At 32.2% G+C, this 19,038-nt stretch overlaps 1 protein-coding gene across 1 annotated transcript; it reads left to right on the top strand.

The window, feature by feature from the left end:
• The first annotated feature begins 9 nt into the window (after window positions 1-9).
• On the top strand, window positions 10-18,745 carry LOC132716055 (RNA polymerase II subunit A C-terminal domain phosphatase SSU72-like). Its single transcript, XM_060699204.1, has 5 exons — window positions 10-250; window positions 1,618-1,761; window positions 15,463-15,602; window positions 16,040-16,163; window positions 16,614-18,745. The coding sequence occupies exons 1-5, from the start codon at window positions 177-179 to the stop codon at window positions 16,711-16,713; spliced, it is 582 nt and encodes a 193-aa protein (XP_060555187.1). The 5' UTR covers window positions 10-176; the 3' UTR covers window positions 16,714-18,745.
• Window positions 18,746-19,038: the final 293 nt, after the last annotated feature.

Here is a 19,038-nt window from a genome sequence, read left to right as displayed (position 1 = left end):
AAACTATCATACATTTTATTTAGCTCTGTCGAAAACAAATAACAAACCATAGTCCAATTTCCTTAAAATAAATCTGGACCCATCGGGTTCTGTTAACACAGTTTACTTATATTTTTTCCTCAAATTAAATATTTGTACTTTATTTCTTTAGTTTAAGTACATATCTATCTGTTAATATGCCAGATTTACGAATAGCAGTTGTTTGTTCTAGTAACCAAAATAGAAGTATGGAGGCTCACAGCTGTCTTAGGTAGGAAAATGAAATATACTAGACAAATCATAAATGTGATATTTTGTATATTTATATTGATTTGTGAAATAAAAATATATATTCAAATATTGTTGTTCTTTTCTTCCCTTCTACACTGTGTGTAAAGTGACCAGGTGGTCATCAAATGGGAAACCTGTGAACTGTTCTGTAGAGTAGAAATAACAGTTCAGAAGAAAATTAATGATATCTGTAGTGTTTGGGCAAAAGTTTTAATATTTAACCTTCTATTTCCTTCAAAATTTCCTTCTACAAATCTGTCAGTCTTTCATTCCGCTTTACAAATTACAGGACATCACTTTGTTGTAATTGTGTGCTTAAAAATTTGCATTGTGTGGCACTAGCTTGAAATCATTAAAAGTGATCACTTTGTCATGTTTTTGCCTTGTGCCAGACAAAGATTGGACGATGTAACTACCAGACTTATTCATCTAACTTTAATTTGATCCATTGGGCGCCATACCGAAAGAAAATAAAGTTATTAGAGTGACCATTTAATTGTACTTTTCTTTTTTCATCCAGCATCTGGTGGTGCGAAATAACGACATAACATAAATCAGCCATCATAATAAGATGTCGTTGTTGAATTCTGATTATTCCAAGTAATTAGACATGTCAAAAAGACATTGAGATAATTTAAATTTGGACGGGCGATGTCTTTTTCCAACGGTTTGACAGTATGAAAGAAAGTTTGTCAAATGGGTCAAACTCTTCACACCAACTTAATTGGGCTAAATTCTTATATTAATAGGGGGGTGGGCGGGGCACCTGGACATAAACCCCGACAGTGTAAGAGATCAACCCAGCCAGGCTACTTACTGCTTTCTATGAGGGTGATGTGTCTTTCTAAAGTAATACTCTAGTTTTTTTTTACTGAAGTACATTGTAGTAAGCAAACAAGTTGTTATCCTTTTGACTAAAAGTAAAGCCATTTAGATTCTGATCTGAGATCCATGTGGCCATGTTTAGTTTGTTAAAAGATTTTGGAGCTAGCTTCTGGAGGGCATGACTGGTGTATCTACTCAATAATCCTTATCACTTATTAGATCTATACTGGTGCTCAAGCTCTTGAAGCAGCTACTTCTTTACACCATTTACATCATGATTACAACAGTCTTTATTATGACCTATCAGTTTGATGCTTGATCATTTGGTCAAGGATATTGATATTTATTTGTAGCTCTGTAGATATTTTGTTTGTAAATTTGCAATTTTTATATCTATCTCTTCCAAACTTAAGTTATTTGTATGTTATTACATACGGGAATAAGATGAATTAAAAAAAAATCTTCAGACGATATTCCAATATTTTTGACATATACTAACACAAAGATTCTTTCTTTTTTCAGTAAAAAGGGATTTAATGTGCAGTCGTATGGTACAGGAAGCCAGGTCAAACTACCAGGACCATCACCAACTGCGCCAAATACATATGACTTCAACACTACATATGAGGAGATGTATAAAGACCTAAAGAGAAAAGACGTAGCATTGTATCCATTCCATTGTTGAAAATACCTGCGGATTAGATGATTAAGACATCAAACTTCATTGCATTATTTCACAGATATTATTTTTTTAGATAATATTGCTTTGAATATATTCGTTTTCAGCTTTGTCATGATTTTGTGGTCAATTTCATATAATTGCTGAGTAAGGCAATTTTTACAGGTGTGTTAATATTTTCCTTGCTTTCTTTAAAAATTGAATAACTCTGTTAAATTTTTTAATTTGAAACTCACGTTTTTCACATGTGCAAGCTTAACAAAAGATTTCCTTCACAATTTGTGCTAGCAGTTTTGTTAACTTGGCAAATTGGTTAAGACAAATCTGTCTGCTATAGCTGTAAAATATTCTAATTTCACAAAAAAAAAGCAAAAAAGTCTTACTTGGATATTGGTGATTTTTCTCTATGTGACATATTAAGATTGTTATGTATTTATCATAAACAAATGTGTTCTTGAATTACTTTGTGATCAGTGCTCTTGATTTGAAGTTTGAGAGGGCACCAAAATTTATATGTGAAATGAATTATTTTTTAACAGCCAGTTAATGTTTTAAGTGAAAACTTGTACTCATACGAATTACATAAGCTTTCAAACTTTGCTAATACACAAATAGAAGTTAATTTGAGCACCCTTTTCTGCACAATTTTGTCTTTTTATGCCCTTTCATGAATATTTAGGAATATGGGCGTATTGTTTCTTTTCTGTGTGTCTCTTTATTGACGACTTGAGACATATCCCTAGCATCTTCTTCATTCTGTACAATTTCATAGGTTCATTTTTTCATGTTTTTGCAGAAATTCAGGTTTATTTTACTTCTGAACACTCCTTCAAGAAAGATGATGTTAAAGTCCGGGTTTTCTGACATTTTGAACAAGTACCCATGTATTTGTAGTTCTTCGTGTGAGAGTAATATGTTGGCAGTGTTTGTTATGAATTTAAGAACAGCTGTTGTTAGATCTTTAAATTAGTTTTGGCATATATATCTTTGGTTTAAACAAGAAAAATATGTTTTAACTATTTTATTAAAACAGATTGAATTTCACATAATTATACTTTGAGTCTTTATAATATATATTTGTATATGTTGCCAGTTTGCCATTTGTAGTTTTTGAGTTAACTTGATTAATTTAATTGCAGGTATGTATACATTGTTGAGAAGATGAAGTGGATGTTGTGTGTTGTAGAGGACAATAGCATGTGTTATATACTGGAAGCAGTTTGTATCGTTGGAATATACATATGTTCCAAATCAATTTTCTTTAAGGAATCTTAATTCTAACATTGTTATTTATATATTATTTCAAGTTTATATCAATTTTACTATGCAAAGTTGAAATGTTCATAGAAAACACAAAGAATTTTTTTTAAAACGTGTATGTTTTAACTTGGAAAACTTATAATGATAAAGATTTTCCTTTAAATAAAGTGACAAGTACAGAAACTTTTAGTAATATTGGGTCATTTTTTGACCCATACATGTTGACCTTGCCATGTTTTTTTTTGCTACTTCTAGAATTGTTGTAATATGAAAGAATGCCTGTGCAGGTGAAAGGTTACTGCCACAGATTACCAGAGTGAAATGGTGTGCTAAGCCAGCAGAGCACGGTTTGTGTTAAAATGGTGATGGATCGACAACTGACAGAATACCATTTTAACATTTTATAATTTTGTTTTTATATTTATATCTATATATACAAATACCTCTATAAGTTGATCAGGGTGAAGAAATTTACCCTTTTCAGCATTGTTGATGGCATACTGTCCGTTGAGTATAGACTATATTTCAGTCCCTGGAAAAGACTCGTCCTCAAATCAAGATTCACTGTAGAACCTGCACAACCTTGGTAATGTGCAGAAACCTATCTTGTACGTAAATGTTAATTTGTATGTTAGAAAACTTTCATTGGACTATGTACTTCAATAACAAGTAATTTCTAAGAGATCAGAAAGTATCGCTGGGAGAAAGTTTTACAAATGATATACTAGATTAAGCATCGGATGACTATATAATTTTAATAATAAAAATATATTTTTCTTCATCGTACTCCTAAATAGTCTAAAGAGAAATTTAGATATTAAAGCCTTTATAAAGGTGTACTTTTAATGGATTGATTTTTATCTAAAAATAGTTGATCCATAGAAAACTTGAAATTTAGAAGTCTTACTAAAATGTAAAGCAAACACTTGCATGATGCTTTCAATTAACTTTTTAAGTTAATTTCTTAAAAAAAAAAAAAAAGGTACCAAGTAAGAAGTGCTTACTGTTTTGACTACCTACTAAATGCAATTTATAAAGACAAAAAAGTTTGTTCATACAGCAATTGGGTTTTTTGATGTTGGTGTATTTGTTGTGATCTGGTCTTCAATTTTCTATAATAAGAGGTGCTCTGCGAACATAATAACTTCCCTTTATCCAGCTGAATTTTAGTAAATTTTTGCAGATAAGGGAAGTTACTATGTTAGTATTATCTTAAATTAAGTGGGTGTTGCTTCCCTTGAATTTTTAAAATTTCTATTATATAATTACTTCAGGAAAAGTATTTCATAGTCTCGGTAGGAAGTTGTGTAGAACAGTACTAATTGTAATCAGAATTAAGTTCAGTAATAGCTGAATATGAAAGGATTATCTTGGAGAAGATTGGTAGAAGACTGAAGAGAATTAAAAATAAGTGAAAAACGAAATGTTAGAGAAAAAAACAGCATTGTGACGGAACCTTAATCAGCAATATTTATGCATATCTTCCTGAACAACTCTACCTTGCTGAGATTGCAGGATACAACACTATTGAATAAAAATATATTGAATTACTGAAGAAGAATTTTCCAGACGATCTTGCAATAAAATAAACAGTATAGTTTACACAGAATTTATTTTAGTTTGAACTCGTGAAACTGTTCCTAGAACCAACCAGTACTAAGCAATGAGTTAAGTTTCTTGCCCAAGAAAAGTAACAGCTTGGCCCATATTGGGTTAGAACTTGTGATACCAGCAAACTTTGGATTACAATTTATTATCTACACTGCCATGCTGATATGGACAGCTTATGATAAGTTACAAGAGCTGGCCCGTGTCCATTTGAATGGAAGGATTATTAGTGGATATTTGGAAAAGGATTTCACAACTGCAGTTAAAACCCGTGTTGGAGTTGGAACAAGGAATTCTTTAACATAATCATTGACAGTGGGTTGATAGGTCCCTATACTGTACCCATTAAAAGGAGCTACTTAGTTGAGAATATAAAGCTGTATGATTTTACATGAACACAACATAAGATTGTTAATGACCAATCATTGAGATAGGGATTGTATAAGAACGGATGAGACTTTGGTTCTAGAATAATTTTGTGTGGTCCTGAACTTTCCTATTTTTAGCTAACATGTTATTGGTGCAGATGTTTTACCTAAGTTTACTGTGCATGTCTGTTGTTTCTGATTTAACCTGTGGAATTTGAGGTTCAAAGTACAAGCTTCTATATTGGTCCATTCTCCAGCATATATGCACTTTTGAAAATGGGTCATTGTCATAGCAATAAGAAGTGGATAATCGATTTTTAAAAAATATATAACAATGGCATATATTCTAAACTATGTATGCATTCTCATTTTGAAATAGTGCACACAACTAGAGGGACTTGTTATTCTTTCTATAAACGTTAAACAAACCTGTGGTTGATGTTTGTTGAAGTTGCTTTGGAAGCCATGATGTTTGATATATATAGGGTTTGTTTGGTTTTTTAAAGTGATCTAAGATGTGCGCCTCTAAGCTTTCTAAAAAAATTAATGAAAGTGGGTGGAATGTAAAGGTTGTCGATCTGCTGACGTGGTCTTTAAAATGTTATGATGGTGAGGTCCACAAAGAAAGAAAACGTTAGTGAGAAATTTGACAGTGTTTCATTGATCAGAATTTTGGATCAGTTGCTCCTCCATTTTATGATGCGCAAATGTGTAATTTTAGTTTGGTTTAGGACTTGCCAGTAATGGTAGTATCACATGGAAATGTTTTATCGGTAGAACTATGTCCAGGAGACTCGTTACAGTCATAATTGTTTATTCTTGTATAGTTAAAGTGGTACATTTGTATCAGTTCATGAATATTTCTTACAAGTTTTGTCATCTGTCGAGCATGAATTTTGATTTGGCAAGATTTTGTCACCGTAGTGCAGTAATATGTTAACTCCTTATTTAATGTGATAGGAGTTAACCTGTTACTGCACTAAGGTGATGATTATTTTGTACACTTCCAATGATGTGATAAGTGTGATTATAAGGTTACCACATAACGATCACACACGAAACTTGTTAAGCTAAATAGGTACTTAACTACACAAAAGGAGAAATTTCCATTAATATTTATAAAGCCCCTAACCAAACAGTGCTGTGCCTAAAAGTGACTCTCAAATACAAGAGAGAACTTTGTATAATTAAGATTAGAACTGGCCAGGGGACAGTTTGCTGCAGATGGTCAACATGATAAAAGTTTGCAGTTGATCATTATGTCTTAGGAAGTAGATATTAGACAGTAGACAATATAAATTAGGCAGTCAGCAATGTAAGTTGAGCAGTGAACAATAAACATTAGGCAACTATGTACACAAGGCAGTAATTAAAGCAATAAACATTGGGCAGTTAGCAATACACATTAATTAGCAATGTACACTGGGCAGTAAGCAATATACATAACACAGTAAGCAATATACATAACACAGTAAGAAATGTACACTGGGCAGTAAGCAATACACATACCGCAGTAAGCAATGTACACTGGGCAGTAAGCAATATACATAACACAGTAAGAAATGTACACTGGGCAGTAAGTAATACACATACCACAGTAAGCAATATACATAAGGCAGTTAGCAATATAAATAAGGCAGTAAACAATATACATATTAGCAGTAAGCAACTTACATGAGGCAGTAAGCAATATACATTAGGCAGTAAGCAATATATATATATTAGGCAGTAAGCAATATACATTAGGCAGGAAGTAATATACATGAGGCAGTAAACAATATACATATTAGGCAGTAAGCATTATACAGAGGGTAGTAAGCAATATATATGAGGCAGTAATTAAGCAATATACAGAGGTTAATAAGCAATATATTTTAGGCAGTCAGCAATATACATGAGGCAGTCAGCAATATACAGTAAGCAATATACATTAGGCAGGAAGTAATATACATTACGCAGTAAGCAATATATATATTAGCCAGTAAGCAATATACATGAGGCAGTAAACAACTTGCATTAGGCAGTAAGCAATATAGAGAAGTCGGTTAGCAATATTATATACAGAAAGCAGTAAGCAATATACATATAAGGCAGTAATAAGGCTTATTATAATACTGCACGATTGTAACGTCGTTTTTCATTGGATAATCGTGACGTTTATAAAGTTTTATATACACTGCTGCTGTTACACTGCTGCTGTTGATTCTTGAAGAAATCTTACTTTTTTCTCTTAAAAAAGATGCTTGCTGTATTATAAATTCGTAATAAAGATTGTTGTCATGTTATATGGCTGTTTGTAATATAAACCTCGCCTAGCGGCTCCGGTTATATTTACAAATAGCTGTTTATATAGGACCATAAAACCTGTCAACAAATCTTTATAACTAATAATATACATATTAGGCAGTAAGCAATATATATGAGGCAGTAAGCAATATACATAAGGCAGCATTATACGTGAGGCAGTAAGCAATATATCTAGGGCAAGCAACTTGCATAAGGCAGTGAGCTATATGCATGAGGCAGTATACATTAGGCAGGAAGTAATATACATAAGGCAGTAAACAGAGTGCAGTTAGCAATATACATGAGACAGTAGTATACATTAGCCAGTAAGCGATATACACAAGGGAGTAAGCAACTTGCATTGGGCAGTAAGGGGTATACATTTCACAGTAAGCAATATATACATGAGGCAGTAAGCAATTTACATTAGGTAGGAAGTAGTGCACAAAAGGCAGTAAACAATATACATTAGGCGGTAAGCAATATTCATTGGGCAGTAAGCAATATACATAAAGCAGTAAGCAATATACATGAGGCAGTAAGCAATATACATTGGCCAGTAAGCAACATACATAAGGCAGGAAGTAATATATATGAGTCAGTAAGGAATATGCATTATGCAGTAAGCAATATGCATTGGGCAGTAAGCAATATACATTGGGCATCAAGCAATATATATATAAGGCAGTAAGCAACTTATATTAGACAGGAAGTGATATATGTTTAAGGCAGTTGGGCAGTAAGCAATATACATTGGCATCAAGAAATATATATAAGGCAGTAAGCAATATGAGTCTGAAATCAAATGTGTTGCTTGTTACAGTTTTGAGTTCTCAACTCTTGAAAACATTCTGAAGTAACAAAAGACATGCTTTCAGGGGAAGATAACTTTGTAAATTAACACCTTTTTTCAGAATGTTTTCAGTTATAATTTCCTTTAGTAAAAAATTCTGCTCACTAGTTCATTTGTGTAGAAGATTTAGTAGTTATAAGAATGTTTTTTTAGTGCATTTATTGAAAATAGATGCTTAATTAAATTGCTTTTTGCTTAAAACAATGTGTTTTAGTATTAAAAAAACAATCTGTCAGTTGTTTTGTAATTAGATTAGAGTATTTGAGTAAAGCAGGTAATTTTGATTTCAAATGTACATTGTAGGCAGTTTGTATTTAGATTATTAGGATTATGGCAGACATTTCAATAGTAATTAACATCTTTGTGTATAAGTTCCCATTTATTTTTAAAGCCCAATGAAAGATAGATCAGAGGTCATAATATTTTTGGTCTGTCTGTGTTGTCGTTATTTTATCTACCATAACAAATTATGACATTTCACATAGGGCCTGCAAACTTCACAGGTGCATGCATTGAGCTCTATTAACCAAACCCACTTGGAGATAATGGAGTCAAGGTCACCATGACATCAACTACCTAAAAATAACATAGGTCAGAAAATAAATGTGCCTCCTTTTAAATCATTATAACTAAAATGTACATATACCTTCATTAGCTCTGCTTGCCAGACCCTTTGAGACCAAAGATTAATGTCACAGTGACAACCAAGTATGGAATATTAACAATAGCGATAACCATTTACAGATGTAGATACTTGATTCGCCCACCTAGGTCACATGGTCTACTTGAAGGAAATGGGTCAATTTAAATACTGGGGATATGGCGTTCATTTTGTTTTTATATTATATGTTGTTAAAGCTTGATATAGTTGATACTATTTTAATTGAATTTGCAGTTGGGCACATTAATTTTGTTTTGCATGTTTTGTACTTCAGTTCTTCATTGATTGTTTTCTTCAAAGTTTGAATTTTAACTTGGTTTGTTCTTTCTTTGACTTTTCATTTATTGTAATTTTCATTATCAGTTGGAGGCTGTGCCTACACTTGACCCAATTAATATTCCTTGTTCTGGTGAATTACACTCACATATTTTAAAGATATACTATGCTCATCTTTGGGTATTTACTTTTATTTATTGATATCTAGGAAGTTAGAAAATCATTTTTGAATATGTCTAATTTGAATAAAAGCTATAATTTGGAAGCTGCATTCCCTATTACTGGTCAATACTGTTATCATACTGTGTTTACCTATAGTCTGTGAGTTTAAAACGTAACATCTGCAAGTACTTGAATGTATGAAGTTTATTTAAAGAGTCTATAGCAGTTACCAAAATTTGAGCATTATATATGAGCCGTGTCACGACAAAACCAACATAATGGGGTTGCGACCAGCATGGATCCAGACCAGCCTGCGCATCCACGCATTCTGATCAGGATCTATGCTGTTCGCTTACAAACCCTATAACAAGTAGAGAAACTGATAGCGAACAGCATGGATCCTGATCAGATCCGCAGGCTGGTCTGGATCCATGCTGGTCGCAAACCCATTATGTTGGTTTTGTCGTGACACAGCTCATATTAAATTTAAATAAGGTCCTCATGAACATGCCTCATTGCTGTTCTACGGTCATACTTAACGGTCATATTCGGATTATTTGTTTTGCAATTTACATTTTATGGATAGAGGTCGGGTGATATGTTTAAGTCCTTATGCTGTTGGATTTATTAATGTACCAGTCCTTCTTTGAACTAAAGACTTACCATTGTTTAAAGAAATGGGACCATGGTGAAATTTTTGATCCCTCGGAAGCATGGAAAACAATATCGGTGGTATTTCATGAAAATTGTAGACTGATCGAGTATGTTCATGAATGTAACAAATCTCACGATACAATCTTCAACATTAATGAGCTGGAACCGATGATCCTGAAAGACCAGAAAAGATGAAACAACACTGAAGTGAAGTATGGGCATGGTTTTAGAGCTGCCACACAGCATATGACACGTGCTGTTGTAAGGAAAGGGGTAATCTCTTGTGGAAGCATCGGAAATATGATGAGCGTCAAACTGGATTTTTTGTTTGTTTGGTCACAGTTGTAATATTTTATTTACAGAGCTATTCATTTTGAGTGACGCATCACTAGTAACTTGTTGAAGTCGAGAAAACCTTTAGTTTTAAAACCTCCCTTTGCATTATGCCAATCAATATTAAGTACACATACATGTACTTTTAACTTCCTCTTAACCTGATTGCTGTGTGATACAAACTTAAAAATGTTCATATGAATATATTTTTATTTAAATAATTAATCGGGAAAATTCTTTTAAATGCAATTTACCCATGTTCAAATTTACTACAAAACCAACACAAAATCCATGGGTAAAATTCCTGGTTTAATGGTATATCATTTGTTTGAAAGCCCAAACTTTAAAGATGCATGCCTCCAAATCGGTCAAACTATTGCAAGAAAATCAAATTTGATTTTAAGAAAAGTAAAAGGATTCAAGAAATAATTTACATGACTATCACGATATAAATACCGGATGCCTATTGCAGGAAGGGCTTTTTTTCGTATATTTTGACCTCTGGTAATTTACGTGGATTGTTATCGAGTGCCATTTGCAATGGGTAAATAACTTTCTTTTTATGTCAAAATTTTTCATGAAAATTGGCAAGAATCTTTAGATGAATGTATATCCCCGTCTAAATTCTTTCCGTCACCTGGATAAGCGCTACATTCTACATAAACATAAATGTTGCCTTTAATAAAGGTAAACATTGTTAAAATAAATGCATATATAGCAGTTTAATGAATCAGTCCTTATTACGTTTAGTATCTTAGCTTTCATTCTGGATAAAACCTTTCATCAAGGAGAAGGAAAATGAATTCAAAATTTCATAATTGGAATTAAAATGATGGAACAGTGCAGTTTATGATCAGAAAACATGGATACTGTTGGTGATCTTGTTTTGCACTTCTAAAATAACGAATCATTTTATTAACACCTACTGATTTGTGCAAGCTGCAACTTAATTTATTTAGCCCTCATTGTAGGTTGATCTCCTTGGGGACATTTGCGAATCGCTCATTACTGTTAATTAACGATTTCTTGTTCAAACCCTGTATTTCTTCTTCGGCTCCTTATCAAGTTGCTGACTAATAGAAATAACACCTCTTGCACGCGTTTATAATGTTTGAACCAATGTTTGGTTTATGCTACGACCACTTCAGATACCTCGAAAATCAAAGCTTGTGTTAACATTTTATTCACAGGTCATGTTTCACCATCTCGTTCTTCTTTTCTTTAACGGAAAATAATGAATGAAATTTAGCCAAAGTGCATGGACACTTAACTATACTGTATACTAGCCTCCGAACTTATAGTGCCCTGACGTGGATATTAAGCCCAAATCTAGTGATGCCGCTCTATTTCAGCAATTTCGAGTTCTTGAACCAATGACTTCATAATTATTATACTCATTAAAGCAAAGGTCATTATCATTCAATTTTCCAGTTATTTCCCTTGTGTAGTACGATTGTATGATATCTCCGCTATTATAATGAAATTGGTATGAATATCCATTTTTTTGTAGTCCGTTATATATCTTAATTTGCAGAGGATCCAAGTTTCTTCATACTTTACACATTTATTTCAAATGGTATGATTCTGACAATTTTATCGGCCCATTGTCGTGGAAAAGTTGGAAAAAAAAACAACTGCATGTCTACCTTTTTCCTGTACTACTCTCCCTTTCCTGTGTGAAATTGACCGAAACAAAATGTTTTAACAACGTTAAGTAACTGTTAACCAATTTTAAAGTGCTGTTCCTTTACTGAATTAAGCACATATTAACCTTTTCGATGTTGAATATTTTCCATCTAACAAGATAGCAGTGCAATAAAACGAATTGAATTACCATTCACCGTAATGGATTAAATCCCCGCTAAAATTAGGGTATAAAAGTACTCTTGTAGTAAACAAGGTATTGCAATGCCGTTTTCAGTTACTAGGGGTATCCAGAAACTGTTTCTTAACATTGGAATTTTTAAGTTTCGTTTAAGTCTGACCTCGTTGGAAAATTAAGCAGATTAAACTAGACTCAAGGAATTCCAAAATCTAATAGGAGTGGTACACCTATAAACCAACAAAAAAATTTAAGCTTATGTTTCTGTCAAAATTGGGAGAAACAATGGTTCTAGTGTTAACCATTGTGGTATTTTTTTTTAAGAATAGTAGTTCCGTCAAAGGAAGTTAAAACCCTGTCAAACCATCCGGATGTTGAAACTCTTCTTAGACGTTCGGTTTATGTTACTGATTATCATTTAAAATAAAAATAAGGAAGTTATATAGATATCGAAAACTACTTTTGTACGCACGGATTGACCCTCTTCATACATGTACAAAAAGTGTCGTTAAAAGAGAGCGAATTATTGTAAGTGAAAATAAGCGATTATTATTTCAAAACTTGAATGTTTTATTTCAAAACTTGAATGTTATTTCTGAACGTTTAGGGGAGGAATGTTTATGCTAAAATTTCCGTTCTCTGAACACAGACTGGACCAATTATGTAAAAATAACTTATGAATAACTAAATTGCATTTAAGGGAGGTAATATTCACCTTATGCACATGAACAGTTAATTTAGAACTAAAATTAGAATTCTATCCTAACATTTTTTTAAATGCCGTATTGTCTATTTGAAGTGTTTTAGTTTCTAACAACACCATAAAATCAAAAGTCAATAAACTGAATGTAATGAACGAGTATATGCAATTGAGCAATGAACGGAAGTTTCAATCTACATTATATGTATTTGTTTCAATTAATACGTTCTCCCATGTTTCATGAGAAAATGCTAATTGTAAGCGTTTGATGGTACTAATATACACCTTTCTGAACAATTATATTATTAAGTCGTAATACTAACTTTGTTTTTAAAAAGCGACATGTTAAGAGTATATAAAAACAATAATTTGATGATACTTTCCTAAAAATAACATCCAAATGTCCATTGCACCTTCATGTATCTTATTTGATACCCAGTATTTAGGTAAATGATGTAAATTTAACAGAAATGTTTTACCTATAACTCCTGCTTTTTATGTTGACAGAATTATCAGGTGAGCGTTTGCAGGTTAGTGTTATAAGCAAAAGGTATTGCATGCTGTTTTGTTTTACTCGATTTTAAATCTTGACTGCACACTGGCGCAGTCGTTTTCTGTCAAGTTTTATTGTCACACAATATAAGTGATTAAGGAAGTAAAGCGTTTCGTTAGTTTTATATTCGATACAATTTATTCCAATAGCAATTTCATGACCCCCGATAAGCTGTTACGTTGTATTCACAAATATAGGTAGATCAGACTACAGAAAATTTATTTATCTGCAATCAACTATTGTTACATGAAAAGAAGCAGCAGTTTTAAATATGTACTTGACGTACAAGATTCCGTTTTAGTACTAAATCTTATGTTGTACACCATCATTATTTCAAATGTCATTCAACCTTCACAAAAGATATGGGGCTTTTAGGTCCACCTTCCTTTACTACGGAATCTGATAAGTGCCAATCCGTTTGTACGAGGTTTACTTCAGAAAGTATGACATTGCAACGCGGCATGTTCTACAATAACTAGTATGTTCTGCAAAGGTGCCCGTTCGTGCCTGCAAGAACACTAGGTCTTCCTGCACCAGTAAAGCTGGGAAGTCGACCATGTGACCTTTACTGTGATGGTGCAACTTAAAACACAACCAAAAATATCCCGTGCAATAGTGTAGATATGACCTTGCGACAGTTTTATAAAGTCAAAATGTCGTGATCTAAGGAAGGACATAAAAGTTTCATTTTAATATAACAATTCAAGCATAGCGCCTTGTGTCGCTGCATTTGGCATAAAGTTGACCTTGCAACAGCATATTACATTTAAAATGGCTCTAACTGGAGTACATAGTTTATCTATTCGTACTATTTATATATTCGTACTACTAAAAATATTTCAGTCTACATCAAATTTGTCATCATCACGATTATGTAGTATCACGAGGTATAAACAACCGACTTAACTGTAAAAAAAATAATGGTAAATCCTGTAAATTCGATATTCTCTTTCTGATAAAATTCTGAGTAAGATTTTCTCTTAAACCATCTCTGTATTTTAATACAGTTTATTGTTGGTCTTCACTGTTTTGTTCACTGAATGTCTGGATTCTTTTTCTATCTAGCTATTCAGAGGTCGCAACGCCGGCAATTAGAAAGAATTAACGTCATGCTTTTCTTTGAGTGGTAATTAAACACATATGTTGGTAAAATCAAAGTGCTTATGCAATGGTGTATTCACTCAGCTTGACCGCGAATACAACCGCAGGTTATATAAGAGCATGTTCCTACTTTCATTTTCATCGTCGGAACTCCAGTAGGTTTAACGTGTAAACCGTCATGCACATACATGCCTTGAGTATTTCAAATATTGATAAAACAATATAGAAATGTATCATTTTGGTTTCCTTATTATAATATTTATTTATTAAAAATGTTGATATCTTTAGTTTTAAATGTTTTAGTACAGAAAATTTTATGATGAGTAATAGTAATTTGTTCTAGAATAATAAATTTTATGTAATATAGTATGTATAGATATGCAATATTGATAATATTTTCTCTCATTTATCAACAACATTCTTTTGTGGTTTGTTGTTGCGCATGATATTAAATACTACCAATATAAATATTTATGATATAACAGCCCTTTCCACATTAATTAAGAAGTAGAACGTCACAAATTCGGTAACGTGTATGTAAGGAGTTTTTCATCGTTTAAGTTAATTTGAATATTTTTAGTTACAATATTCACTTGATTTCGATAGCTATTTAAATGTAAGACATTTGCTAATAGTTTAAGAGAACAAGGGGAACTATTATTGTAATGTTACCGGAAGTGAATGCTCTCCGTTCATTAACTTCCGGATAAATGATTTCTAAGTTGAAGTACAATACAATAAAAATAATATCATCTTGAATACAGTCAGTTCTGTACACATGTAAATATATCTTGAAGGGGTTTTGTTAATGAAATGAAAACGATGTAAATTACCTGCAACTAGCGCTGATTGTCCGGGTCTATTTTTATATACAACACGTTTGTTGAATTTCATATGGTCTCTCTGTTATCTGTCGTCAATGCAAATTCATATTTATTGATAGTGTAGCTGTATTGATTCATATATAAAAATGTAGCATTGTTATGCATGTATAAAATAGGTAAGGCATATAAAAGATAAAAAGAAAACGATCCTTAACCATCATGCTCAGATATACACAGAATGGTATTTTACACATGCTGGACAGAAACCGACGAATAAAGTCCAAGCCTCAGAGATTCCAGTCCTGCAAGGAACATTTCGACCTAATTGTATCGTGTGAGGAGAGGGTATATGATCAAATCTTAGAAGGTACTTATTCTAGACGCTGTCAATCTATCAACATGTACATTATTTTTTTCAAAAATGAAAATTATTAAAATATTAACCGATTTGGACAAACTGAGTTTTTTGAGTGCCCTGTGGCAATGGAAATTCTATTATTGCTAAAAATAAAGCAATGTTTTCTGAAAATATTAAGTTATTTCACCTTCAAGAATCTTATATAATGGATTAAAACTGGTTTCTATAGGCATGAATTAATTTGATTTAATTATCATAGTAGATGTGTAGAAGACAAATACAGCTTATATACATATAGTTATGTGTGCACATTCCTATGTTTAGCTAAGGAAAAATGAGACGCTCTATTATTTGAATTATTCTTGACAATGAAATAGATCATAATTATGTTAACATGAATGACGCTTATTAACCTTTATTACTAGTAATTTATGATTAATTTGTAGATTTGGATTCGCGAGAAAAATCAGAATGTGCGAACCCAGTACATATAATCAACATAGACATACAGGATAATCACGAGGAGGCTACGATTGGGGCTTTTATAATCAAAGATCTGGTGACCACTGTTAGTATTTATAACTATAATATATTATACATTGGCCCTCCTTTAGCTATATTTCTATAATGCTCCTGTCTTTTTTCGGTTTCAAATTTTACCTTTTGCATTTTTTTAGGGTTTTCCTTTTTTCCCCGGTATTTCGTCTTTGATAGCCCCCATGAGTCAATACACAGGGCACGGGTTTTGCGTAAATAAGGGTGGGGAGTCCCGGCGTTTTTAAGTTTACTATTTTAAGAATTTTAAAGGGACAAGACTTTTTTTTAATTTAAATTTTGTCCCCCCGTGTCGAGTATTCACATTTTTTTAAAAGGGTTTAAAAACCCGATTTTTTAGTAATGGACTTTTTATTTAAATATAGAAATAAGACAGGGGGAATTATTAACCCTTGGGAGAAATCTACATGAAATTTTGGTTATTTAACGACATTTTTTTTTCCTTTAAAAATATTTTAGTTTCCCGGAAAATTTTGAAGATTTGGACAATGAAATAGACGAGATCATTCAAGAATTCGAACACTCTGTAAGCAGGTCGATTTTACACAGCACGTGGTTCATGTGACACTGTGTCCAAAATTGCTGTAATATACCGATCTTCTGGCCTGCTTTCCCTGTGTGTGAATAGTATTTAGATTATTCTGTGTGGCGGTCACGTGATATTTCTGTATGAACGAGGCCATTGTCATTCCATTTCTTGGACATATTCACGTTGTCAATGTCATGTTGATTTCATAATTTACCAGGAATACAACCAGGTTCATGTACAGCACGGAACATTTCTAATGTGAGAATAGAAAGCTTGTGAAAGCTTCAGTCAATGAATTTGTCTTTCAGTTTATTGTCATGGGTTTTTAGGCGATTTGGTTTTCACATATTACATGTCATATTTTTTATTGAGTATTCATACAGACAAAGATTATCGGGACATAGTAGATGCATAGGAAACACAACATTTGAAGAATTACACTAACATGCATGTATGTTTAACGTAATTTGAATATTCTTATCTTACTGACAAGTTTTTTTTTCTATGTCATAGCTTGTATATATTTGCTACTACACTTTCATATTGGTCGATGAATTCTGATGTAGGGGTATTTATTTAAACTTTGATAATAGATTATTTCAGTCACCATTTTTTCATCAGCATCATCATCATGAACACAATTGCATTTCTCTCTTTATTCACGTTACAGTCATCACCGATATCAAATATTAATACATTGATATCATCATCGGTTACATTATAATCATTTACAATATGTTCATCATCAATATAACTATCTTCGTTGTAATCATCTTTATCAATAACATGACAAAAATCATCAACATCATTGTCATTTTTCAGCATAAATATTATCAACATCATCACTATTAAAGTTTTCATCAACATCATTATCATCTTCAGCATTTGTATTATCAACCTTATTTCCATAATCAACAACAAAGTTTTCATCAGCAACATTCATGTTATTATATTAAGTCTCATGAATCGTCCCTACATTGTTGTATTGTTTGAAACGTTTTTGTTAAAAAAACTACAGATTTGATCTGAATAGTACCTGTATGATCAGACAATCTCCTACGCAGTGAAATCCCCTTATCAGTACAGTCTGCCAAGGGAGGTAATCAATGTGAGGGAGAATTTTTCATGTGTTTAAACGTGCATGAATAAAAATGTGCTTGCAGTTGACTGTTAGACTGGCACTACATGGGTATTTAATATGTTTGACTGGTACGATATTGCAAGTTTTGTCTTAGTTCAAAAATGTTGTTTACAAATGTATTGTTATTAAATTGATGATATAGATGCCAAAATGAGTCTTGATGCGTTTCATAGAGATACAATATATTCTTAAAGTGATTCCCCTATTTATGTATAATTATTTATACAATTGTATCTCTAATTTATAAATACAATATGAAGTATATGGAATGATGTCTGAATTCCGTTAATAGTTTTATTATCATTTATTTATATATTGAACATAAAATGTAAAGAAAAGTTTCCCGAATTCTCCGATTGTTTTGTGATTGTTTATTTATAGATCTTAGATGGAAGAAATTGTGAATTGTAAGGAAACTTCTTTATTTCCATTAACAGTTAATTTTTATGTAAGTGCGAAAATGTGACAATGTCTTGCTTTTACGTATGTATTTGGGTTCACGATTTTATAATTTTAAGTGCTGATTTCTACTTAAAAACGTTTTTGGATTGTAGAATCGTGTGGGCTTTTTTCAATTGTACAAATGGGTTTATTTTTCTACGTTCTTTTGATTTGCATTCACTCGCGGTACTAATAATTTTTGTCATTATTAAGATTCATGTAGATAAAAAATTAGAAAAAAAGGAAAGCATTTCTGCATTATAAAAAACAATAAAAATGTTTTTGAGAAAAAGGGTAATGCTTTTTTCTGATCCCATTCATTAAGTAGTTTGTCATTTTAACGTATTATAAAAAATGCTATGTTCGTGTGAAGGATCAGGATTGAAAATCATGTTTTGAGATTTTTTTGTGGACATTATGAAACTACTTGTTATGTTTGTTATTGTAAAAATGAAAATATTTCAATAAAAATATACGTAAAATTAATACTGGCTTTGTTGATTTATTGTAATAAAGAATTTAAATGATACCGCCTAACCCTTCGAAACCAGTGACATCAAATTTGGTTACAATGAGTTCAAATCCCGAGTCACTGGGATTCTTACATACAAATAAAATCACCCTGGAAACAATTTGGAGGTTGATAAAGATACGTGTAGTTATTTGTTACTTACAAATAGTCGCTCTGGTCGAGATAGTTATTAATTACTTACAAATAGTCGCCCTGGTCAAGTGGATAAGGTCAATGACGCCAAATTAGCTGCCCTTAATAATGCAAG

This window comes from Ruditapes philippinarum, unplaced genomic scaffold (genome assembly GCF_026571515.1).
Source record: "Ruditapes philippinarum isolate M1 unplaced genomic scaffold, ASM2657151v2 ctg1970_1_1_1_1, whole genome shotgun sequence".
NCBI lineage: Eukaryota > Metazoa > Mollusca > Bivalvia > Venerida > Veneridae > Ruditapes > Ruditapes philippinarum.
This window is presented reverse-complemented; position numbering and strand designations above follow the sequence as displayed.

Bases quoted from the DNA above. Each gene is read 5' to 3' on its own strand.
- LOC132716055 (XM_060699204.1), top strand. From the start codon at position 177: ATGCCAGATTTACGAATAGCAGTTGTTTGTTCTAGTAACCAAAATAGA. The intron at 15,603-16,039 runs GTACTTATTCTA...ATTAATTTGTAG, and splicing joins ATATGATCAAATCTTAGAAG to ATTTGGATTCGCGAGAAAAA. The intron at 16,164-16,613 runs TAGTATTTATAA...TTTTAGTTTCCC, and splicing joins AAAGATCTGGTGACCACTGT to GGAAAATTTTGAAGATTTGG.